The sequence below is a fragment of the Gorilla gorilla genome, chromosome 7 (assembly GCF_029281585.2).
Source record: "Gorilla gorilla gorilla isolate KB3781 chromosome 7, NHGRI_mGorGor1-v2.1_pri, whole genome shotgun sequence".
Taxonomy (NCBI): domain Eukaryota; kingdom Metazoa; phylum Chordata; class Mammalia; order Primates; family Hominidae; genus Gorilla; species Gorilla gorilla.
The window spans coordinates 14,921,560-14,942,101 of NC_073231.2; the positions used below are offsets into that span (position 1 = coordinate 14,921,560).

The window sequence follows — 20,542 nt, forward strand, 5'->3', positions numbered from 1 at the left end:
TTTTAGAAAAACCAAGTCCCATCCTAAGCGAACTATTTCACAGAAATGTATTACAGTTATTTGCCTTTTAAATTAAGCTCCAAGTTTAATTACCCATTTCCACCCTTTGCCCCCAAGAAAGACTGGATACAAGGTCATTTTTGGCCAGGCGCAATGGCTCATGCCTATAATTCCAGCACTTTGGATGGCCAAGGCATGCGGATCACAAGGTTGGGACTTCAAGACCAGCCTGGCTAATATGGTGAAACCCCATCTCCACTAAAAAATACAAAAAAATCAGCCAGACGTGGTGGCACATGCCTGTAATCCCAGCTACTCGGGAGGCTGAGGCAGGAGAACTGCTTGAACCCGGGAGGCGGAGGCTGCAGTGAGCCGAGATCATGCCACTGCACTCCAGCTTGGGAGACAGAGTGAGACTCCGCCTCAAAAAAAAAAAAAAAAAAAAAGTCATTTTTACTTAAAAAAAAAAATGTTTTTAGACATACCATATAATATACCTTATCAGCATTATATACAGCAGAAACTTGTGACAGAGAGTTTTATTTAGGTCTTAGATAAGGTACAAAAAAAAAGGAAAACATAAGTTTCTTCTACTTATACAACTAATAGCATTATAGTTATCTATTACAAAGAGGGGAAAACCACACACAAAAAGAGCAGGCTAACAAACTGGCCAAAATAAACAGGTGCACAAAGAGAAACCACTGTTTACTCAAAAAAAGAGGGAGCATTTTATTGCCTTATAATATCTACAACTTTCCGATTACACTAATATACTGTGAGCTGTAGATTTATGCAAAACTGACTGAAAATTATTTTAAGGTTTATTAATTTTTAATAATAAAAATTATTCCATCTGGGAGTTGTAGCAAAAAAAGAACCTAAAGGGGATCGAGCTTCTCAACTGGAGTATAAATGGACATGAAATACAAAAGACAGAGACACCTCTGAAACCACATTCCAGGATATGATTACAAAATCCAGATAAGGGGAAACACAACAGGACAAATGACTCAGTTTCTTAAAAGAATAAAATAAACTGCTAGGGAAGAAAAAGAAGAGATTAAAAAAAACTAAAGAGATGTATTAACATGCCAAACATATCAAAGACTAAAAAACTTAAGAGACATATTAACCAACTACAAATCTGTGAACCTTATCCTGATCTGACTCAACACACAAAAGGTAAAAGAAAATATTCATGACTATTTGATGAAGGAATTAAAGTAGCTGTGTTTCTAAGAAAATGACCCTTAGCTTTTGGAGCTACGTAATGAAATTTTTACAGATCAGATAACATAATGTCTGACTTCTGCATCAAAATAATAAGGAAGAGGAAAGTGGGTGGGGATACACATGAAACATGACTGGCCATGAGTTTCTAATTGTTGAACCTGGGTCATGAGGACTCATACCTATTTCTGTTATGTTTCAAATTTTCCATAACACAATTTTTTTAAAAATTCACAAAATGAGTTCAAAAAAACAAAAAAAGATCCACAAAAGGCCAGGTGCAGTGGCTCACGCCTATAATCCCAGCACTTTGGGAGGCCGAGGCGGGCAGATCATTTGAGTCCAGGAGTTCGAGACCAGCCTCACCAACATGGCGAAACCCCGTCTCTACTGAAAATACAAAAATTAGCCAGTTGTGGTGGTGGGCGCCCGTAGTCCCAGCTACTCGGGATGCCGAGACAGGAGAACTGCTTGAACCCAGGAGACAGGGTTGCAGTGAGCCAAGATCGCACTACCACACTCCAACCTGGGCAACAGAATGAGACTTCATCTCAAAAACAAATAAACAAAAAAACAAAAAAACTTCACACAAAAAAATTATCAAATATAATCAAAGGACTAGCACCCAAAGTAAAAATCTATAAACCAGTAAAATACACAGGTAATGAAAAAACAGACTACCCAATTTTTTTTAAAACAGTCAGAAATTTAAATAAGGGGATCGCAAAAAAGCAATCCAGATAGCTGATACCTCAATGAGACGGTATCACACACCCGTCAGATTTACAAAACATTTAAAATGTCTGATAATATCAGATGCTGGCAAAAACTTACAGTAACTATAAACTCACATAGCACTGATAAGAGTGCAAACTGGTACAATTCCATTGGAAAACTATTTTTGCATTATCTAGTAATGTCAATGATGTACACATCCCATGACCCAGCAACTGCACTCCTAGGTTTATATCCTAGAAAAATGAGTGCACAAAGACACCAGGGGACATGCACAACAATGCTTATAAAAGTACTCTTCATGGAAGCCCCAAATAAAAACAATCCAAATGGCCAGCCAAAGTAGAACAGATAAACAAATCTGGTATAGTCACACAATGGAATTAATAGCAATAAAGTGAATGAATTGCAGTGACATACATGACGTGGATGGATCTCAAGCATAATACTGAAAAAAAAAAAAAACAAAAACAAATAATATAGCCAGTATAATACTAATTATATCGTGCTCAAAGCCAGACAAAACTATATAAGGATATACATTTAAATACTAAAGCTATAAGGAATAATAAGAAAATGATTACCATGAAAGGAAGAATTAGGGTTAACTCCAGGAGGAAGGAAGGAGTTAAGTGGGTGGAAGTTACAAGGGTATTTGCTTTATAGCAATCGGCAAAACTCTACTTTTCTGCATGCATACTTCTCAGTTTTAAAAGACTGTTAAAACAGAAGAGTCTGTAAGGAAAAGCACCTTTTCTCATGAAACTACTTTAGAACATGCTTCTCCAAAATGAAACTGTAAAGGGAGAAAAATGACATAGTATCTAACGCATGAGAATTAAAGGAAATCCCCTAAGATGATTTTAAAAGAAGCGTGAAGAACTAACAGCTCAGATTAGAACTGGATTAAAGGCCAGGAAGATAGTCTGCAAGGGAAAAACAGATGAAAAAAGAAAACCTGACAGACTACGTGAGTGTTCTCAGTCATGAGAAGTGACTTACAGTTTGAATGGAGAGTAAGGGGATAAGTAAACAACCGCAGAAGTAAATTATTACATCCAGGGGAAAGTTTTGAACACTCTCCATAAGTCAAAGGAGTATGAACACTGAGTGCTCTGACTGAAAGGTAACAGAGCTATAGTAGGAAGATGCAGGAAGGGAAGGACAAGCAGGAGTGGTAACTTAGTTGAGCTCAATCTTGATCTTTCAGGGCAGGCATTCAATAGATCGCAAACTGAAAAGTCAGGAAGTAGTATAAGCATGAAACTTAGAAATACAAAGGTAAATATTTGAAAAAAAACAAAAACAAAAACAAAAACAAAAACAGAGCTTTACATAAGTTGAAAGTCTTTGCAGCAGAACAGGAACCAGTTCTGGTGAAGGCTATAGCAGAAGACTGCCATTCACTGTAAGTCTTGCAATAATATTTTAAACATTTACACGGCACACGCATATTAACTTTGATAAATGTGAAGTAAAATTAAAATGTAGTGGGCAGCATTTGCTCCATGAACAATCCACATACTGACTGCCCCTACAGTTTCAAACTTGTCAGGTATATATAGTTAACCTACTTAAATAAAGTTAACAGGTTGAATGAGAAAAAGGCTTATCTAATTTGAACATAAGGAATCTGGAATCTGAAGAGTAAGAACTAATTATATGGCTTTTTTCCATGAAAAACACCTGGAAAATTACAACCTAACGTACATGCAAAATTTAACAAATTTATCATTAAGAACCATGTAATTATTAAATATAGAAATTTTACCTTGTAAAAATTTCCATATGACTTCCGAATATTGATCCACTTTTTCGCAAAAGGAGGGTATTTGAGCCTGCTGAGTTGACACTGAATGTTCAAGAACTTACTCATATCCCAAGAACTATAAATTAAAAAAGGACAAAAAACTGATGAAATAAACGCTATGCTATTCTTACAAATGAGTATTTTAAATCATTTATTTATATATGTCAACTTTCTCATATTCAAACGTAACATCAAGCTGAGAAAATTAACCTTGCTTCCTACAAAATACTAATTCAAAATTAAGCTTTAAAACCCAAACAAAGAAGTCGGATATATTAACTTCTGTTCACAAACTAATTCCTATTAGGCTCATCTTGATTGTTTTCATGGTTCTGGGCAGGCTTCTATCTTGCTGAGTATTATGCTAAGCTTACTTTTACTGCCAGACTTAGCATGGTAAGTTGACAGCATGCTTTGAAATAAAACCAAAAACAAAAAAATGAAAGAGACAAAAGCAGCTGGTATCAAATGGTTAAAATATAATCTGTTCCGCTACAACATGTTTCTATAACACTAACCAATTTATTGTAGTTAAGGACAATACTGATTGTGTAATATGGAAATTGTGTTGGTTCCTACGTGGTTTTTCTTAGGCAAGGAGAGTCAGAATAATAGCAGTGGAAATTATAAACTTCAGCAGGAAAGAAAAGCCCTCAACTCAGCTGCTATACTGGGAACAGGATATAATCCTTTGTATTTTCTTATAATACTGTCAACTATATTATAAGAAAATTTAAAATAAGTGTATGTCCCCAGGATACTAGTGCTTCTGTACAATTTTCATATACTTTGATGCAACCTCACCTTCCCTGAGCTGCTTGCCTGGGCTGCCAAATTATTAATGGAGACTCCAATGATTGGTTTTTGTTAGTGCTCTGGTTACAAAATTGCATAGGTTTTGAGTGATCTGTCCCACAAAATGAGACTTTACCAGAACTGCATATACTATACTACAGCAGAAACACCTGTATACTTTAGCAGAGCACTGCTCATTCATATTTAAAATCAGTAATAGATTTCTAAAGAGGTCCATAAACATTTTTCCAAACTTAACAGTTATGATGTGATTAAATTCAATGCTTTTCTCCTATCACATGTGAGGATCTCCAAACCCTCTATGTTGGTGACATCTCAGGTATAGAGGATAATCTGTACAGCTTGAAACAGAAGTTGTTTAGGACGTTCTTTTCAACCTTAATGGCCTTAAGGTATCGAAGTTGCCCTGGCACAACGTCTGTCATCTATGTTTTAATCTTTCTGATCTTCCCATTCAGCTTTTCATTTAACAAATGCTTTTTGGGCATACACTTTAAGCTCAGCACTAAGGTAAGCATTATGGAAGATTATTAGGCAGCAAAAGTCCTTCTCTGAAAGAATTTTAAATTTCCTTGCAACAGTAAGCCTTATGTATGTACACAAAGATTATATATCAGAATATATGGTCAGATGTCAACATGAATGGTATATACCATAGAAATTATAAGGTTTCAAGGAAAAAAAAGATCAATGGCGTTGTCAGGGTAAAACACAAGATGGGCTTTGAAAAATGATAAAGTTGTCGAGAAGAGACTCTCAGTACAGAGGGAGGCATAAGTAACTATACAGAGAAAGGGTAAACCATGTGAATTCCTGGGCCAGTCTGACTAAAGAGGATTAATGGCAGGTGAATTAGATTAAACGGGTAGCGTGGGATGAGACGAAAGGGGCTTCAAGGCCAAGCTCAAGAGTCTGAACTTTTTTGAGCAAGGAAGTGTCATGAAAAAAGAGTTTTAGCAAAGTCTTTTTAGCTTTACATATTTTTAACTTTCTGTAGTGTTCTAGTCCTGTATTGGACTGTGACCACTGTTTTCTTCCTCTCTTTCATCCTTAGGTGAAAGGAAAAATACTATTCCCTGTGGGGCGAGACTCTAGGGTCTTTAATAATAGTTTGTGGTTATTCTAAAAGTTAGATAAATAAGGGTATCTTTAATCTCTAAAAAGTAGATATAAAAAATAATCTTCCTAAATACTTACCCATCTGTTAAAAGTGAGTATTTATACTTTGTTCCTAATTCCTTCAATTTCATCCAGTCAATTACTTTTTTTAGTACCTGAGGGAAGGTATCAGCTCTGTCTACCTGATCCTGAGGAAATAAAAGTAAAATATACAAAAATCAGGGCTGTAGCTTCATGTAGTCCTACAAAATACCCAGACCTAAGTTGGAGGGGAAGAAACAGTATTAGAAAGGCTGATACTTTAAATTCATGGTTTCCTTGGCTTAGCTCCACCTGAAGTTTCATTTTTAAGAAATTCCAAAAATTTCACAACCAAGTACTGGGACTACTTTCAACTGAAATGTATAATCCTCCCAAAATTAAGATTTAAGATCATCCCCAGTGGTTCTCTTTTTATAGGCCTGAACCTAGTGGCTTACTGGATTTCTAGAGGAGGGAAAAGAGAAATCTCTTCTAAGCTGAAAGCCACAGCTCCCTAAGTGTCTTCTCATCTCAGGTCTCACAATTTTCCACGCATACTACATACTGCTGCCAGATTGATCTTCCTAAAACGTAAATCGGGTCCGCCCTATCGCTCTCATACTTAAATCCTCCAACCACTCTCCAAGGCTTTCAGGATAAATAGATGCACAAGACCCTTCAGGATCTGGATTGCCTCTGCCTATCTGGACCATTTTCTTAACAGCCCATACACATCTGAAGCATCCTGAACTACCTGTAGGTCTGCCAGTTCCCACCTGAAATGCCCAGCCATTCTTTTCTGCCTACCTATCTTTCATGACTCAGCCCAAGTTCATCAACTTGAGGATGTTTTTCCCCAGAACAGTCTTCTATTCCCTCTGTCATATATGGAAGCCCTTTTCATAGATGTCCACAACACCGCAATAAAACACTGACTTATTAGGCCTACTGTGACCACTGCACAGACATACATCTATATACACATATAGATACATACAAATCCTGGCATATATTATAGTACGCACTCAAATACACGTGGAGTGAATGAATGAACTAACTTAATGAAAAAAGTGCCTACCACATTAGAATACAATAAAAAATCAGAGACCTAAAAATTCATGAAACAGGCTAGATGTGGTGGCTCATGCCCGTAATCCCAGCACTTTTTGGGACCGAGGAGTTTTTGAGGTCAGGAGTTCTTCAAGACCACCTTGGCCAACACAGTGAAACCAGTCTCTACTAAAAATAAAAAAAAAATTAGCCAATCATCGTGGTGCGTGCCTATTGTCTCAGCTACTTGGGAGGCTGAGGCAGGAGAATCGCTTGAACCTGGGAGGCAGAGGTTGCAGTGAACCAAGATCGTGCCACTGCACTCCAGCCTGGGCAACAGAGTGAGACTCCATCTCAAAAAAATAAAAATAAAAAATAAATGCAACATATAAAGTCAGGTTGTAAACAGATACATTCTAAAACTTATCTCTGGCTGGGCATGGTGGTTCAGGTCTGTAATCCCAGCACTTTGGCAGGCCGAGGTGGGACACTTGAGGTTAGGTGTTCGAGACCAGCCTAGCCAATATTGCGAAACCATGTCTCTACTAAAAATACAAAAATTAGCCGGGTGTGGTGGCAACGCGCCTGTAGTCCCAGTTACTCAGGAGGTTGAGGCAGGAAAATCGCTTGAGCCCAGGAGGCAGAGGCTGCAGTGAGCCGAGGTCACGCCACTGTACTCAAGCCTGGGTGACAGAGTGAGACTGTCTCAAAAAAATAAATAAATAAAACATCTTCAAGTTCAGTATGGAAACAATTTGCTGATGCATTTTATAGACGAAATCTTTCGATTCATCACTACAACTCCTTAAGAGGAAAGGCTGAGGAAAATGTTACCAGGTATAAAATTTGCTTTTTTTTTTTTTTTTTAATTATTACAACATGAAAGATCTTTACCAAGCAAGGTATTAAATTGTTCACAACAGTAATAATTTTTTAAAATTATGTATAAAATAAATCCCTAATTTCAAGAACTCTTTCAAACTCTAGAGAGAAGAACTTAGACTTATAACCTGAGTAATTCCAGTTAGACTGATGCAGAAATCAGACAGCTGTGTGTTAATCTCTGGTCTTACATACTGCTGAAACGTGTCTTCCTGCAAGGGAAGGATAGCAAGTTAAAGTAATTTATATGAGTTAAGATACACGATACATGATACACGACGAATTCATCACAGCAGGTTGCAATTTCATAGGATCTCACGGCATAACCCTTCCACAGTTTTTAAGAATAATTCCCCACATCGAAAGCACTCTTAACTTTTAAATTAAAAAATGAATTGGTTCATAATTTAAAATACTTTAAGATAAAGTGAGAGTGTGAAAGATTTCAACTCAAAATTTAATTATTTTCCTGAGGAACAAAATATTAATAATTTTGTTCATAATATTTTAAAACTATAAAGCCCATTAATGCATCCTCTACTTCAAGATACTAAGTTTTAAAAATAATAAATTCTTTTGAAGAAATGCCAGCCTGCAGTTATAATAAATTAGCTTTAAACTATTTTTCTCTCATTTACTCCTGAATAGTCTTTATTTTCATATAAAAATCCAATTGAACTAAATTCTAAATAGTCAAAATTTAACTGTATGATATATAGGTAGTTTAAGAGTTGCTAACACTGTGTATCTATAGCAATGTTGAATCTTTTCAAGAAGCTTTCACGATGGTCCCCTTTTTTTTTTTTTTTTTTTTTTTTGGAGACAGAGTCTCGCTCTGTCTCCCAGGCTGGAGTGCACTGCCACGATCTCGGCTCACTGCAAGCTCCGCCTCCCAGGTTCACGCCATTCTCCTGCCTCAGTCTCCCAACTAGCTGGGACTACAGACGCCCGCCATCACGCCTGGCTGATTTTTTGTATTTTTAGTAGAGACTTGGTTTCACCATGTTAGCCAGGATGGTCTCGATCTCCTGACACAATGGTCTTATTTTATGCTCACAACTCTGTAAACTAAGTGAGGCCAGTATTGTTATCAGGCTCCAATCTCTAAGTGCTTTTTCCTCTAGCCCAGTAATGCCTCCCTAACCAGAACACACTGAGTCAATTTTGAGATTAAGGACAATTTTAAACCCTAAAGATTTAAAGGCAGCAACTGTTAATCCTAGGTAGCAGATATAGAGAAAATGACAAAAAATATTCTTTATGGCAGAAGATTTAAAAATTAAGAAAAGTTTGTATTTCCTAAGAATAAATTCTTTCTACATACTAATCTATTAAGTGGATGAGCTATAAATGGTTGTAAAGAATTGTAAATGAGCAACAGTAAAGAACAAAAAAGAACACTTGAGGCCAGATGTGGTGACTAATGCCTGTAATCCCAGCACTTTGGGAGGCCAAGGGGGGTGGATTACTTGAGGTCAGGAGTTCAAGACCAGCCTGGCCGAAGTGGTGAAACCCGTCTCTACTAAAAATAAAAAAATTAGCTGGGCGAGGTGGCATGCACGTATAGTCCCAACTACTCAAGGGGCTGAGGTGGGATAATCGCTTGAACCCAGGAGGCAGAGGTTGCAGTGAGCCGAGATTGAGCCACTGCTCTCCAGCCTGGGTGACAAAGCAAGACTCCATCTCAAAAAAAACAAAAAAAAAGAATAATTGAACTTCAAAAGTTAGACACTCTTACCAGATACACTGCAACATTCCACTTAACTGCATATCACAGATAAATTAAGTCTACATCCTTTTAAGTATCACTATTTTATCATTCTAAATGACATTCTTTCAAAAATATATTGCAACTTCCCTTATAATTATAATTCGGTAGTACTAAATAACAGATATTACTAAAATGTTATTCACTATTAAATACTTTTAACAGAAGAATGCTAGAGAGAACTATACATTCATTGGCCAAATCTTTAATCATCACTTAAATAAATTAGGTGAGTTAAAAGGTAGTAAGGGTTATTAAAACTAAAGGAACCTGGGTGCCGGTAATCCCAACTACTCAGGAAGATAAAGCAGGAGACTCGCTTGAGCAAGCAAAGGAAAGTAGAGCAGTAAGGGGGGTCAGAAACATGGGCACAGGCCACACTCTTAAATAGGATAATCAAGTAGGCTTTATTTAGAGGTAAGATTTAAGGAAGGACTGGAAGGAAAAACGGGAGGGAGGGAGAGAAGGAGAAAAACATCAGCCAGCAAGACTTCTGGCTAAGAAAATTGGAGCTAAAGTCCTGGCAAGTAATGGGATAAAGCATGCCTGGCATTTTTGAGAATGTGCAAGCAGGTCAGTATGCCTGGAGTGGAATGAGTTAAGGAAAAGAGTAGTAAGACAGGAAACAATCAGAGGAAACAATAGGCCAGGTCATGTAAGGAATAGGGGTTGTACTCTGAGTTAAATGAGGAGCCATTGCAGGGTTTTGACCAGAGGGGTGAAGTGACTTGTATTTTAAAAGGATTACTCTGGCCAGTTTTTTGAGAACTGGTTATAGGCGGACACAGACAGAAACACAAAGACCAGTTAGATGGTGAATGCAGTAAGTCACATAAATGATAGAGGCTCAGAATGAAGTCACAGCAGTTCAGTTAAGTGACTGGGTTCTGGATATATTTTGAAGGCAGAGCCAAACAGGAATCATTGATGACCTGGATGTGAGAGAAACAAGAGTCAAAGATGACTCCAAAGTTTTTGAACTGAGCAATTAGAAGGATTCTAATTAGAAAAAGCTGCCATCCCCCAGGCTACAGGAGGCTAAAGATAGAATGGGCTGGGGGTAAGTTCAAAAGGTTGAGACACTTAAGTAGAGATTTCAAATAAGCAATCTGGATTTGGAACGGGTTGGAAATATGTATTTGAAAGTCACCAGCAAAGAGATAGCTTCTGAAAGCTATGGAACTAGATAAGATCATCAAGCGAAAGGATGTAAGCAGAGAAGAGGATGTAAGCAGAGAACGGGGGCTAGGATTGAGACCTGGGTCATCTGATATGGGGAAGCTGGGAAGGAAAGGAGGAACCAGCAAAGAAAACTGCAAGTGGGGAATCCAGTAAGGCTGGAGAAAAATCAAGCAGAACAAGTTATACCTGAAGAAAATGCTCCAAGGAAAGAGTATTCAAGCCAGCAGTGCAGTGTTAATTTTTTTTTTTTTTTTTTAAGTGAGAATGGCCGGGCATGGTGGCTCACGCCTGTAATCCTGGCACTTGGGGAACCTGAGGCAGGTGGATTGCCTGAGCTCAGGAGTTTGAAACCAGCCTGCGCAACATGATGAAACCCTGTCTCTACTAAAATACAAAAAATTAGCTGGGCGTGGTGACACACACCTGTATTCCCAGCTACTCAGGAGGCTGAGGCAGCAGAGCTGCTCGAACCCAGGAGGTGGAGGTTGCAGTCAGCTGGGTTTGCACCACTGCACTCAAGTCTGGGTACAAGACTCTATCTTAAAAGAGAAAAAAAAAAGTGAGAATGGTCAATTTTGCCAGGAGTTACGGTAAAGGTCAAAGATGATGTTGAGTGATTTTAGTGGAATGATGGGATTGAATACACAGCTTAAACTTTATTGAAGGTTATGGTATAAATTTGAGAGAATGGAAGAAAAGGAAAGAGATACACATATAAGTACCTATAACTTAAGTGAAGAATTTTCCCAAAAAGAGGAACAAAGAAATGTAGCAGCTGGCAGTGAAGTGGGATGAAGTTTTTACACAGTGTGAAAAATATAACATGTTTTTGTGTAGTGAGAGCAATATAGACAAAAGCAATAAATCATAATGTCCAAATGAGGGAGAACTGCTACAGTAACGTCCCTGATTAAGAGACAAGTAAAATCTAGTGACTTATGCAAGATTATTTGCCTTCACAGCTGCCATTTTTCCTTCTAATTTACTGACCTTCAATCTGCTTTGGATAAGAAAATTATAGAAATAGGCTAAGACTATAACTAAAAGAGATTTTGAATAGCACTAATAACCTATGCATTTTAATTCACAAAGCCTTTTTATACTTACTCCCAAGTGGGTTGGTAGGAACTGAGGATATCACAGAAGTGACTTTTGGAGAGATGAGATGTTAGGATATTCTTGCTCAGATTTTATAAGGTAAACAGTATTATTTTAGGGAATTCCTACTAGACTTTCTGAACTAATAAGGCACTGACAAGTATCTAAAGCACACATATTATTTGGCTTAGAAACCAGGGTTATGAGTCATTTCACCCTTAAACTTTCCACCAGAGAGAGAGGTTCAAAAGTCATTTTTGTAAATTATCATTCTTAGAGATCAGAGTTCACACTAGGCCACAGCGGTGGTTATCAAGCCTGACTGCATATTAAAACCAACTGAAAAGCTTCAAAAAAATGCTGATGCCAGAGGCCCTATCAGAGAACTAAATTAGAATCTCTGGGACTAGGGCCAGGCATCAGTATCATTAGTGTTTTCTTTATTTTTTTACTTACCAGGAGATTCTGATGTCCACATGCGGATGTTCTAAGCAAATGGAAAAAAAACATTTTAACTTCCCCTACTGCAAAAAGAAAGCAGTAGTCTCTAAAATTGCTTTGTTACAGCTTTTCTATTAATCAAGCTGATATAAAGTTCATGGCAAAGAAAAAACTTACTTTAGAAGTCTAATTCTGGCTAAACAGCAAATGAGGTCCTCCACATAACCAGTAAACACCAGAATAGTTGCTGCTAGAAATACAATTAAAATATAAAAATTCACTTACTATTTCTAAAGTATGCGTATTCAGTAAAACAACCGGAAATTCAATTATTTCATGTACAAACTCAGGTGGGTTTCCTTCTTCACAAGTGGCTTCAAAGTCAATAATACAAATGTAGTCATAATAACCGTCAGCACAATTGCTCTCTTTCAGCATCAGCTTCTGCTTCTTATAATAGTTTTTCAGTCTCTTCTTTAGAACATCCTTTACTCCTCTAAGTAGAAGAAGAAGACTAGTTACACTTAGGTAAATTCTATAGTCAAGAATCAAAACTCTTACCTGCTGGCACTGGGCTGAACACTGACAATCACAGCGAAATTTAGCAAATGCTAGCTAAAATAAATGTAAGAAAAGCAAGACTCAAAGCTAAGTTAGCAAAGAACTAATTAAAATAATATGTTTATTACAACATTAACATTTTCCTTCACAAATCATTTTTTATTTTAGTAGTATATAACAGTATTTTCTCCAACATATACTGGTATTTCAAACCATAAACACTGTCAGCATATACTACCAACACAGTCATATTGCCTTATATACTAAGATTACATATATGATACAAACATTGAAATTAACATAAAATTATTCCACTGGCCAAAATATAAACTTAAGAATATAAAAATTTGGGTTAAGTTGAAGATATCGTATTATCTCTTTCCTTTCTTTTGGCTTTTGTAGGTTAGTCAACTCAAAAGATTCATATGAATATGAAAGCATTATGAGCCTAGCATATAAAGGTGAATGTCTGTTGGCTACTTAACAAGGAAAACTCAGTTAGAATACACTCTAAGTAAAATGTCCAAAGGAGCATTATCATACTAGTAGGTTCTTAACTAGAAATAAGTTTCTTAATTTATCATGGGTAGAATATGATTTAGGGGATTTCAGTATTATAGGTAGCTTTAAAGTATACATTCCACAGATGGAGTACTGGGGAGGAGAGAAAGGTCATCCTAAAAGATAACAGTGATCAGGTGACTTCATTCTTTAAACAATATGTATTTTTCCAAAAAATTAAGTTGCAACCAGCATTCAGGCTTCCTTCAGTGTTATATAAATGAATCTTATATTGGCCTGCAAATATGAAATGGAAGTAAAAATAAGAAGATCTAAATTATAATTAATGTGTAGTGCCAAGTAAAGTATCATGTTAACTGATTAATGACTATTTAAAAAAAACCTTTTTAGTCTTTTATTTTCCTTTCTAAAATACAATTAAGCACTGAAAAAAATCCTACCCATGAAAATAGTAATAATCAACCAGTTAGCTTTTTCAAGATGAAATGTCTTAATATTGTTTCTTTGCTTGAGATTTTCAAAATTATCAAGACCTAGGGAGAAAATCCTTAACCTCTTTCATATTAAGGCACTGTGAGTGACCTCTGTGTCATGTGACAGCTTTGGATTACTTTCTTTTTTTATCTTTTTTTGTTGTTGTTGTGGGGTGGGAGGTGTGATAGGGGGAGAGACTACATTTACCAGAGTTGTCTGCAAAGCTAATGGCAGGACAAACATACAACTAGTTGCTCTGGATAGAAACCTGCTATCTTTAACATCTCCTTTGCTCTTCCAAATATTCACCATGTTTCTCAATTCTAACTCAGAAACATATTCAGAACATGATTCTCTTTAATTCTTTCTGCTATGGCTCTCATTAGCTTCGTGGAGCATGGCAAATGCCTCCATTACCACAACCCTTCGATTCATTCTTTACTTTACTTGAGAACTGAGCACTAACACCAATTTTCTGCTTAAATATCTTCAGTGGCTCCCTTCTGCTTACGAGGTAAAATGCAGACTTCAGCATAGAGTTCCTTCACAACTTGGCTACAATCTATCATTTCAGTATCATTGTCAAATGTTCCTGAGGTATACTGTGTACTGCAGACAAAATATACTATAAGTCATGGCCTCAACCAGCCAGATGGCTCACGTCTATAATCTCAGCACTTTGGGAGGTGGGTGAATCACTTGAGCTGGAGTTCGAGACCAGCCTGGGCAACATGGAGAAACCCTATCTTCACTAAAAATACAAAAATTAGCCAGGCATGGTGGTGCATGCCTGTAATCCGAGCTACTCAGGAGGCTGAGGCACGAGAATCACTTGAATCCAGGAGTCGGAGGTTGCAGTGAGCCGAGATCACACCACTGGACTCCAGCCTGGCGACAGAGCAAGACTCTGTCTCAAAAAAATAAAAAAATTTTAAAAGTCATGTTCTCAATACACTTTTATGTCCTATAACTTTGGTTGCACAACAGCTGAAGAAAAGGCAAGATCATGTTGCAGAAACCATACAAACTGGAATTAGAAAAGTTTCTGTTATTATTTTGCCTGAAATACCCTCCCCCTCCCTTTTCTGTTTGGTACAATTCAAATGTCATCTTTCTGAATTCCTGAGAAATATTCTCCTCTGTATTCTCATGCTGTACCTGGCCAGACCTCCAATATAGCATTGGCCACTCTGTATTGTGATGATTTCTCTGTGTGTTTTCCCAAAAGACTGAGATTGCCAAAGTGGGGAACATATCTGTATTTACCTTTATAACTTCAATGCCTAGTGCAGTACTTAGAATTCAATACAGGCTTGTTGAATAAATGTATAAACATGCATCTAGATCGCTAGCTCCCACGCAAGCCAGGAGTAAGCAACTGATCTTCACACCTGGGAAGGACAAAAATTTTGCTCGGAAAATCTTCTGTAGGCTACAAGTTGTACCTTCATAACAGAAAGAATCGGGGAAATAGGAGTCAAAAATTTCTTCATACATTATGATGTAGACAATCTAGAAATTAATAAATTTGTGCTCTTTTGAAGAGTGGGGAAACTCTAAAGAGGAAGAATACTACTTTTAAGAGAATTATGATTCAGAGATGTCTTGAAAAAGGAAGAGTTTTCACCGATTTCATACAGGCAATTTTTTTTCTTGATGCCTGGCAGTTCTACTGTTTATCAAAAATCGATGTATTTTTCTGGACTCCAAAAGCCATTTCTGCCCCATGGCCCAATCAACGTAAAGTGATTTGTTTCGCAAAAAATTACTAAAAACTTAGGTATGTGTATATCTCATTAAAATACACACAGTTGACTAAGTTGCATTGTTTTCTCACTCAATATACAGTGAAACATAATGCAAACGATCATTGTAGATTATTTTTTAGAAATTAGAACAAAAAATATTCCTGGTAAGTGAATGTTTTTAATTTATTGTACCTGATTTCAAACAAACTCTTTTTATAAAAGATACAAATGGCAAAAAGAAAATAAAAAATACTCTATCTAATATAATTATCCATCATTTAAATGAGCAACTAAAAAAAATTAAAACACACTTGTCATAAGAAGACAGATACTCCTATACACTGCCGGTAGGTCACTAAAATATTTGACTTTGATTCAGCAGTCCTATCATCTAGAAGACAGAAAAAAATAATCAGAGTTGCACATAAAAAATGTTAATTACAGTTTTTTTGAACTGTTAATAGGATCATGTCATTATGGTAGGATTACAGATGATTTTTAATATTTCAATGTTTTCAAGATTTTCTAAAATGAGCATGTACTACTTTTATAATTTTATAAGTTATTTTTAATTACCTAGTTTCAAGCTTGAATTCTGAAAGCTTAGCTCTGAGTTCTTCCTTACTCATTCTATTAATACAGCCATTCGTAATGGCAATCTCTTTGTAAACCGGGTCACTGAAGTCACTCGCACTGGAGGTAATGAACTTGGATCCTTTTGTCTCCCGGCCATCAAATTTACACTGTTGAGTTTCCTACCAAAAAAAAAAAAAAAAAAAAAAGGATGTAGTTTATAATTAGTACAAACATCACAGATTTAAAGATTCAAACTTTCAAACTTCTGAAGCCTCTTCATGCTACATGTTCAATGAAAAGTGTTCACTGCAGCTCCTAAACGGAGGAAAGGATAAGAAGGAAGATGCGTCTCCAATACAATTTACCCCACTCTATTATGAGTCATGAGGTTCCTCAAAGGAAACAAAGCTAAGTAAAAAGAAGACTGGTGGTGGGAGTCAACACCACCTCAATAGAGAGCCCCAGCTGACTATTTACTAGAAATAGCAGCACGACTTTGGATAGCTACGTATTAGCCTCTGATCTTCAATTTCCTTATCTATAAAATGGTAATTTGGTAATGGTAAATAGTGTTTGGGCAGAATTATTACAAAGATTAAATGAGATTATGTGTATCAGACCCCTACACCCACAGTAGCTATTAATAAATGGTAACTATTAATATCACAGGCTATACAACAACCCCTTCACAAACAATATGCTAATATTTACAAATGAACCCATTTTTAAATGAACTTTTACATTATACATGTATAATAACTTCTGATAAATTTTTAACCTGACTTCATTTCACAAAGTTAACAAAAATTGCCCAACATAAAAACAAAATGGACTGCAAATCTAATTTACAGCTTCCTAGTACTCAAAGAAGGAAATGTATTTAATTTCAAAACTTACATTTTCCAAAAGTTGTACTTAGGTCCACTAACCAGAAGAACTACAGAATTATGAATTTTTTCATAAATAAAAATCTGTTAAGAAAAAACACGACTCAATTCTATTTTCTCCACAGGCAGTCTCAAATTACTAATATGTTAAGTTCCAAAGATTCATTTGTAAGTTATTTTCCACATGCAATATCACAAATATTAGCTATGTTCCATAATTTTGAAAAATATTTAGTACTACTTATCCCTATTAAAGCTTGTTACCTTAGTTATAATTTACCACACTGTCCTCACGTAAACCGTAATTATAGATCAAGGAAGGATAATCACAGAGAGGCCACAGTCCCTAACTTAGAACTGATCCTGATGGTTCAGGAACTATTTCTTACTTTAAGCTCTCAATTTAATGCAACACACATTTACTGGAAATGTAATGCTAGGTAAGGTGCCAGAGTACTCAAGAGTGACTCACCCATTTCCTTTGAGGAAGAGGTCAGCAGTTCCAATGTGTGAACTGTCCATAAATTAAAGAATAGCCACACTGAGGTTCCTTGTTAACAATGTTAAGGAAAAAAAAAGTATTGCTAGTTGACCAATGATTCACTTTCAACAATATATTAAATTTACAATAGATATTGCTCTGCTTGACCAGAATTTTATAAAAAATTATCTTTTGACTTTAAATTTACATTGAATTTGCAACTTCATCTTTAGTCACCATTTAGTAAATTTCAGGTTAAAATTTAGGTCAACATTAAGTAACAGTTTGTCTACCAAAACAGATGTCTCAGTTAATTTAAGCAGATTTTCTCTTTGGATAAATCCTCTTTCTGATTCACTTGTTAATTCTCATCCAAAACTGTAGCTAGAAAAATTATTCACAAGTAACACTTAGGCCTCTTCTATAGATGCTATAAATTATGACTTCCATAAAGAAAAATCTGCTTCCTTTCCTAGGTCCAGCTCTAGGTCTCTTCCTTCAGTGAAGTTCTAAAGACAGCCGAGGTCCAATCCTCAGAAAGCAGTGTCTCCTCCCAAATTTCAAATCTACACTAATGGTTCACAAAGAACGATGCTCAAATCAATCTGCCAAGGAGCAGAAAGAAAATACTAAAAACCCTACTTGTATTGTTAATCTGCAGAAACACAAAATTAGTTTACGAAATACTTACATTTGCATCAGCATCCGTACCAGTAACTACATCCATCTATCACATGTCACATATAATACGGACCATATAACGAGAAAAGTGATAGATTCCACAATATGGAGAGAAACATTCACCATCACAGAACTGTAACATTTTGCAATATTCACGTGTTCAATTAAGTGGATGTATGGTTTATATTATCTCAAATAAGAGAAGCTTTTACATTATGGGATGTGGCCATGAAAATCTTCTATACCAAACAGAGGTTTACTATCTTGTGGCAAACTACTTCAAAACTGTTGTTGAGGCCGGGCGCGGTGGCTCACGCCTGTAATCCCAGCACTTTGGGAGGCCGAGGCGGGCGGATCACGAGGTCAGGAGACAGAGACCACGGTGAAACCCCGTCTCTACCAAAAATACAAAAAATTAGCCGGGCGGGGGGGCGGGCGGGCGCCTGTAGTCCCAGCTACTCAGGAGGCTGAGGCAGGAGAATGGCGTGAACCCGTGAGGCGGAGCTTGCAGTGAGCCGACACTGAGCCGCTGCACTCCAGCGTGGGCAACAGAGAGAGAGACTCCGTCTCAAAAAAAAAAAAAAAAAACAAAAAAAAACTGTTGTTGAACTTAAAGATGAGTTACAAATTTTCTTTTACAAAAAGACAGGTATTCTATAATTGCTGTCCTCTTATTGGGAAGGGTACTGGAGCTTGATTTTTAGCATTTTTTTAAAGGAACACAATCTGTTGTTGCAAGATAAAAGAAAACACATTTTAACAGTAAGCTAGAAAGTAACTGCTTGTCAAATGAAACTTTTTCTGTATAGAGAACATTTTGAAAACATGTTCTGGAAATGCTATTATTCTGTTGCCAAAAATCTAGGTACTACCTATTAAAAAAAAGAAAAGGAAAACCTCTGCATCTGCACACTGAAAAAAAACTTACAATTTTTCTTGATTGACATTCTTCCAAAAGGAGAGTTCTGATGAAATCTGAACCTACTTATTAAAAATATAAATATGCAATAGCTTCTACTAGTTTACAAAGACAACTGGCATTAGAGATAATGGAAATTTACCACCTGAATTCAACAAAAAACTTTGCTCCAGATTGAAAAAAACTGTATCACGGCCAGGCGCAGTGGCTCATTGCCTGTAATCCCAGCACTTTGGGAGGCCGAGGTGGGCGGATCACCAGAGGTCAGGAGTTCGAGACCAGCATGGTCAACATGGTGAAACCCTGTCTCTACTAAAAATACAAAAACTAGCCAAGCGTGGTGGTGGGTTCCTGTAATCCGAGCTACTAGGGAGGCTGAGGCACGAGAATCACTTGAATCCGGGAGGCGGAGGTTGCAGTGAGCTGAGACCATGCCATTGCACTCCAGCCTGGGCAACAAGAAGGAAACTCCGTCTCCAAAAAAAAAAAAATATATATATATCATTACTATTATTTTTTGAGACAGGGTCTCACTCTGTCACCCAGGTTGGAGTGCAGTGGCACGATCACAGCTCACTGCAGCCTCCACCCATGGGCTCAGGTGATCCTCCCCACTCAGCCTCCCCAGTAGCTGGGACTACGGGCGAGGGCAACTACGACCGGCTTTTTGTCAAAAAAAAAAAAAAAAAAAAGTATCATTATAAAGAGCATGCAACAGTAAGTTTTTAACAATTACTACCGTCACTAAAGCCAATTTGGAACAGAGACCTAGGACTTAAGTAGCTGTAAAAGTGTCAAGACTTTCAAATATAAAGAAGCATATTCAAACACACTTCTTTTACTAAAAATAAACTTCGAAATTTATTTTAAAACCCACTTACAGGATGAGATTGACAATGTATCTCAGGCTGAAGAGGGAGGCAGGTGGAAGAGTGGTTCTTTACAAGAGAAGGGATGTGCAAGTACTCTTTGAAAGTAACAACTTTAGAAGGAGAAAGATAATTGCAAAGATCCAAAGGAAGTGCATACAGGGCAAAAGGAACATACAGAGACCCTTAACAAGACCTTCTTTCCAATGTAAAAGAACACAAGGAAGCGAGGGGCACTGGGAACAAAAGGGAAAAAACTGTGTGAGATGCAATTAGCAACGGAGGCAGGCACCAGACCCCGCAGAGCAGCAAATGGAAGTTACTAAGGAGGGGAATAAGCCAAATTCATGTTATTGAAAAGCTCATTCTAGCTGCCAGATGCAAATTGATTGTGGACGGAAGGAGCAAGAGTTACGAGGCCTCTTGCAAATACCCACTTTATGAAGCTTTATGAAGTGTTCAACATGTTTATTATTAGGAAAAGATCAATTTTAGTATTCAATCACTTACAATCCGCAGCGCTAGTCAACAATTAACATTCGTTAAATAAGTTTTAAGACTGTTCTACAACTTTGCCACTGTAACTAAGTTCAACCGATGAGATGTCAAAATTATTCAATCTTATGCTATGTTTATATGAGACACCAGTTAATGAGCAAAAGCAGCTAA

The 20,542-nt window shown here is 36.9% G+C and overlaps 1 protein-coding gene across 5 annotated transcripts in view; it reads right to left on the reverse strand.

Annotated features, from left to right (window-relative positions):
• ERI1 (exoribonuclease 1) overlaps positions 1-20,542 on the reverse strand; it is a 146,702-nt gene that overhangs the window by 9,106 nt on the left and 117,054 nt on the right. For 3 of the 5 annotated variants that reach the window (XM_055349115.2, XM_019032884.3, XM_063709059.1), the window contains 5 exons: positions 16,037-16,215; positions 12,441-12,651; positions 7,795-7,878; positions 5,792-5,901; positions 3,740-3,854 (listed from right to left, as the gene is read on the reverse strand). In XM_055349115.2, coding sequence (XP_055205090.1) covers positions 3,740-3,854; positions 5,792-5,901; positions 7,795-7,878; positions 12,441-12,651; positions 16,037-16,215 — 699 coding nt within the window. Of the gene's footprint in view, positions 1-3,739; positions 3,855-5,791; positions 5,902-7,794; positions 7,879-12,440; positions 12,652-16,036; positions 16,216-16,933; positions 16,951-17,395; positions 17,522-20,542 lie in introns of those variants that run through there. The other 2 variants (XM_063709061.1, XM_055349118.2) reach the window with 2 other exon arrangements.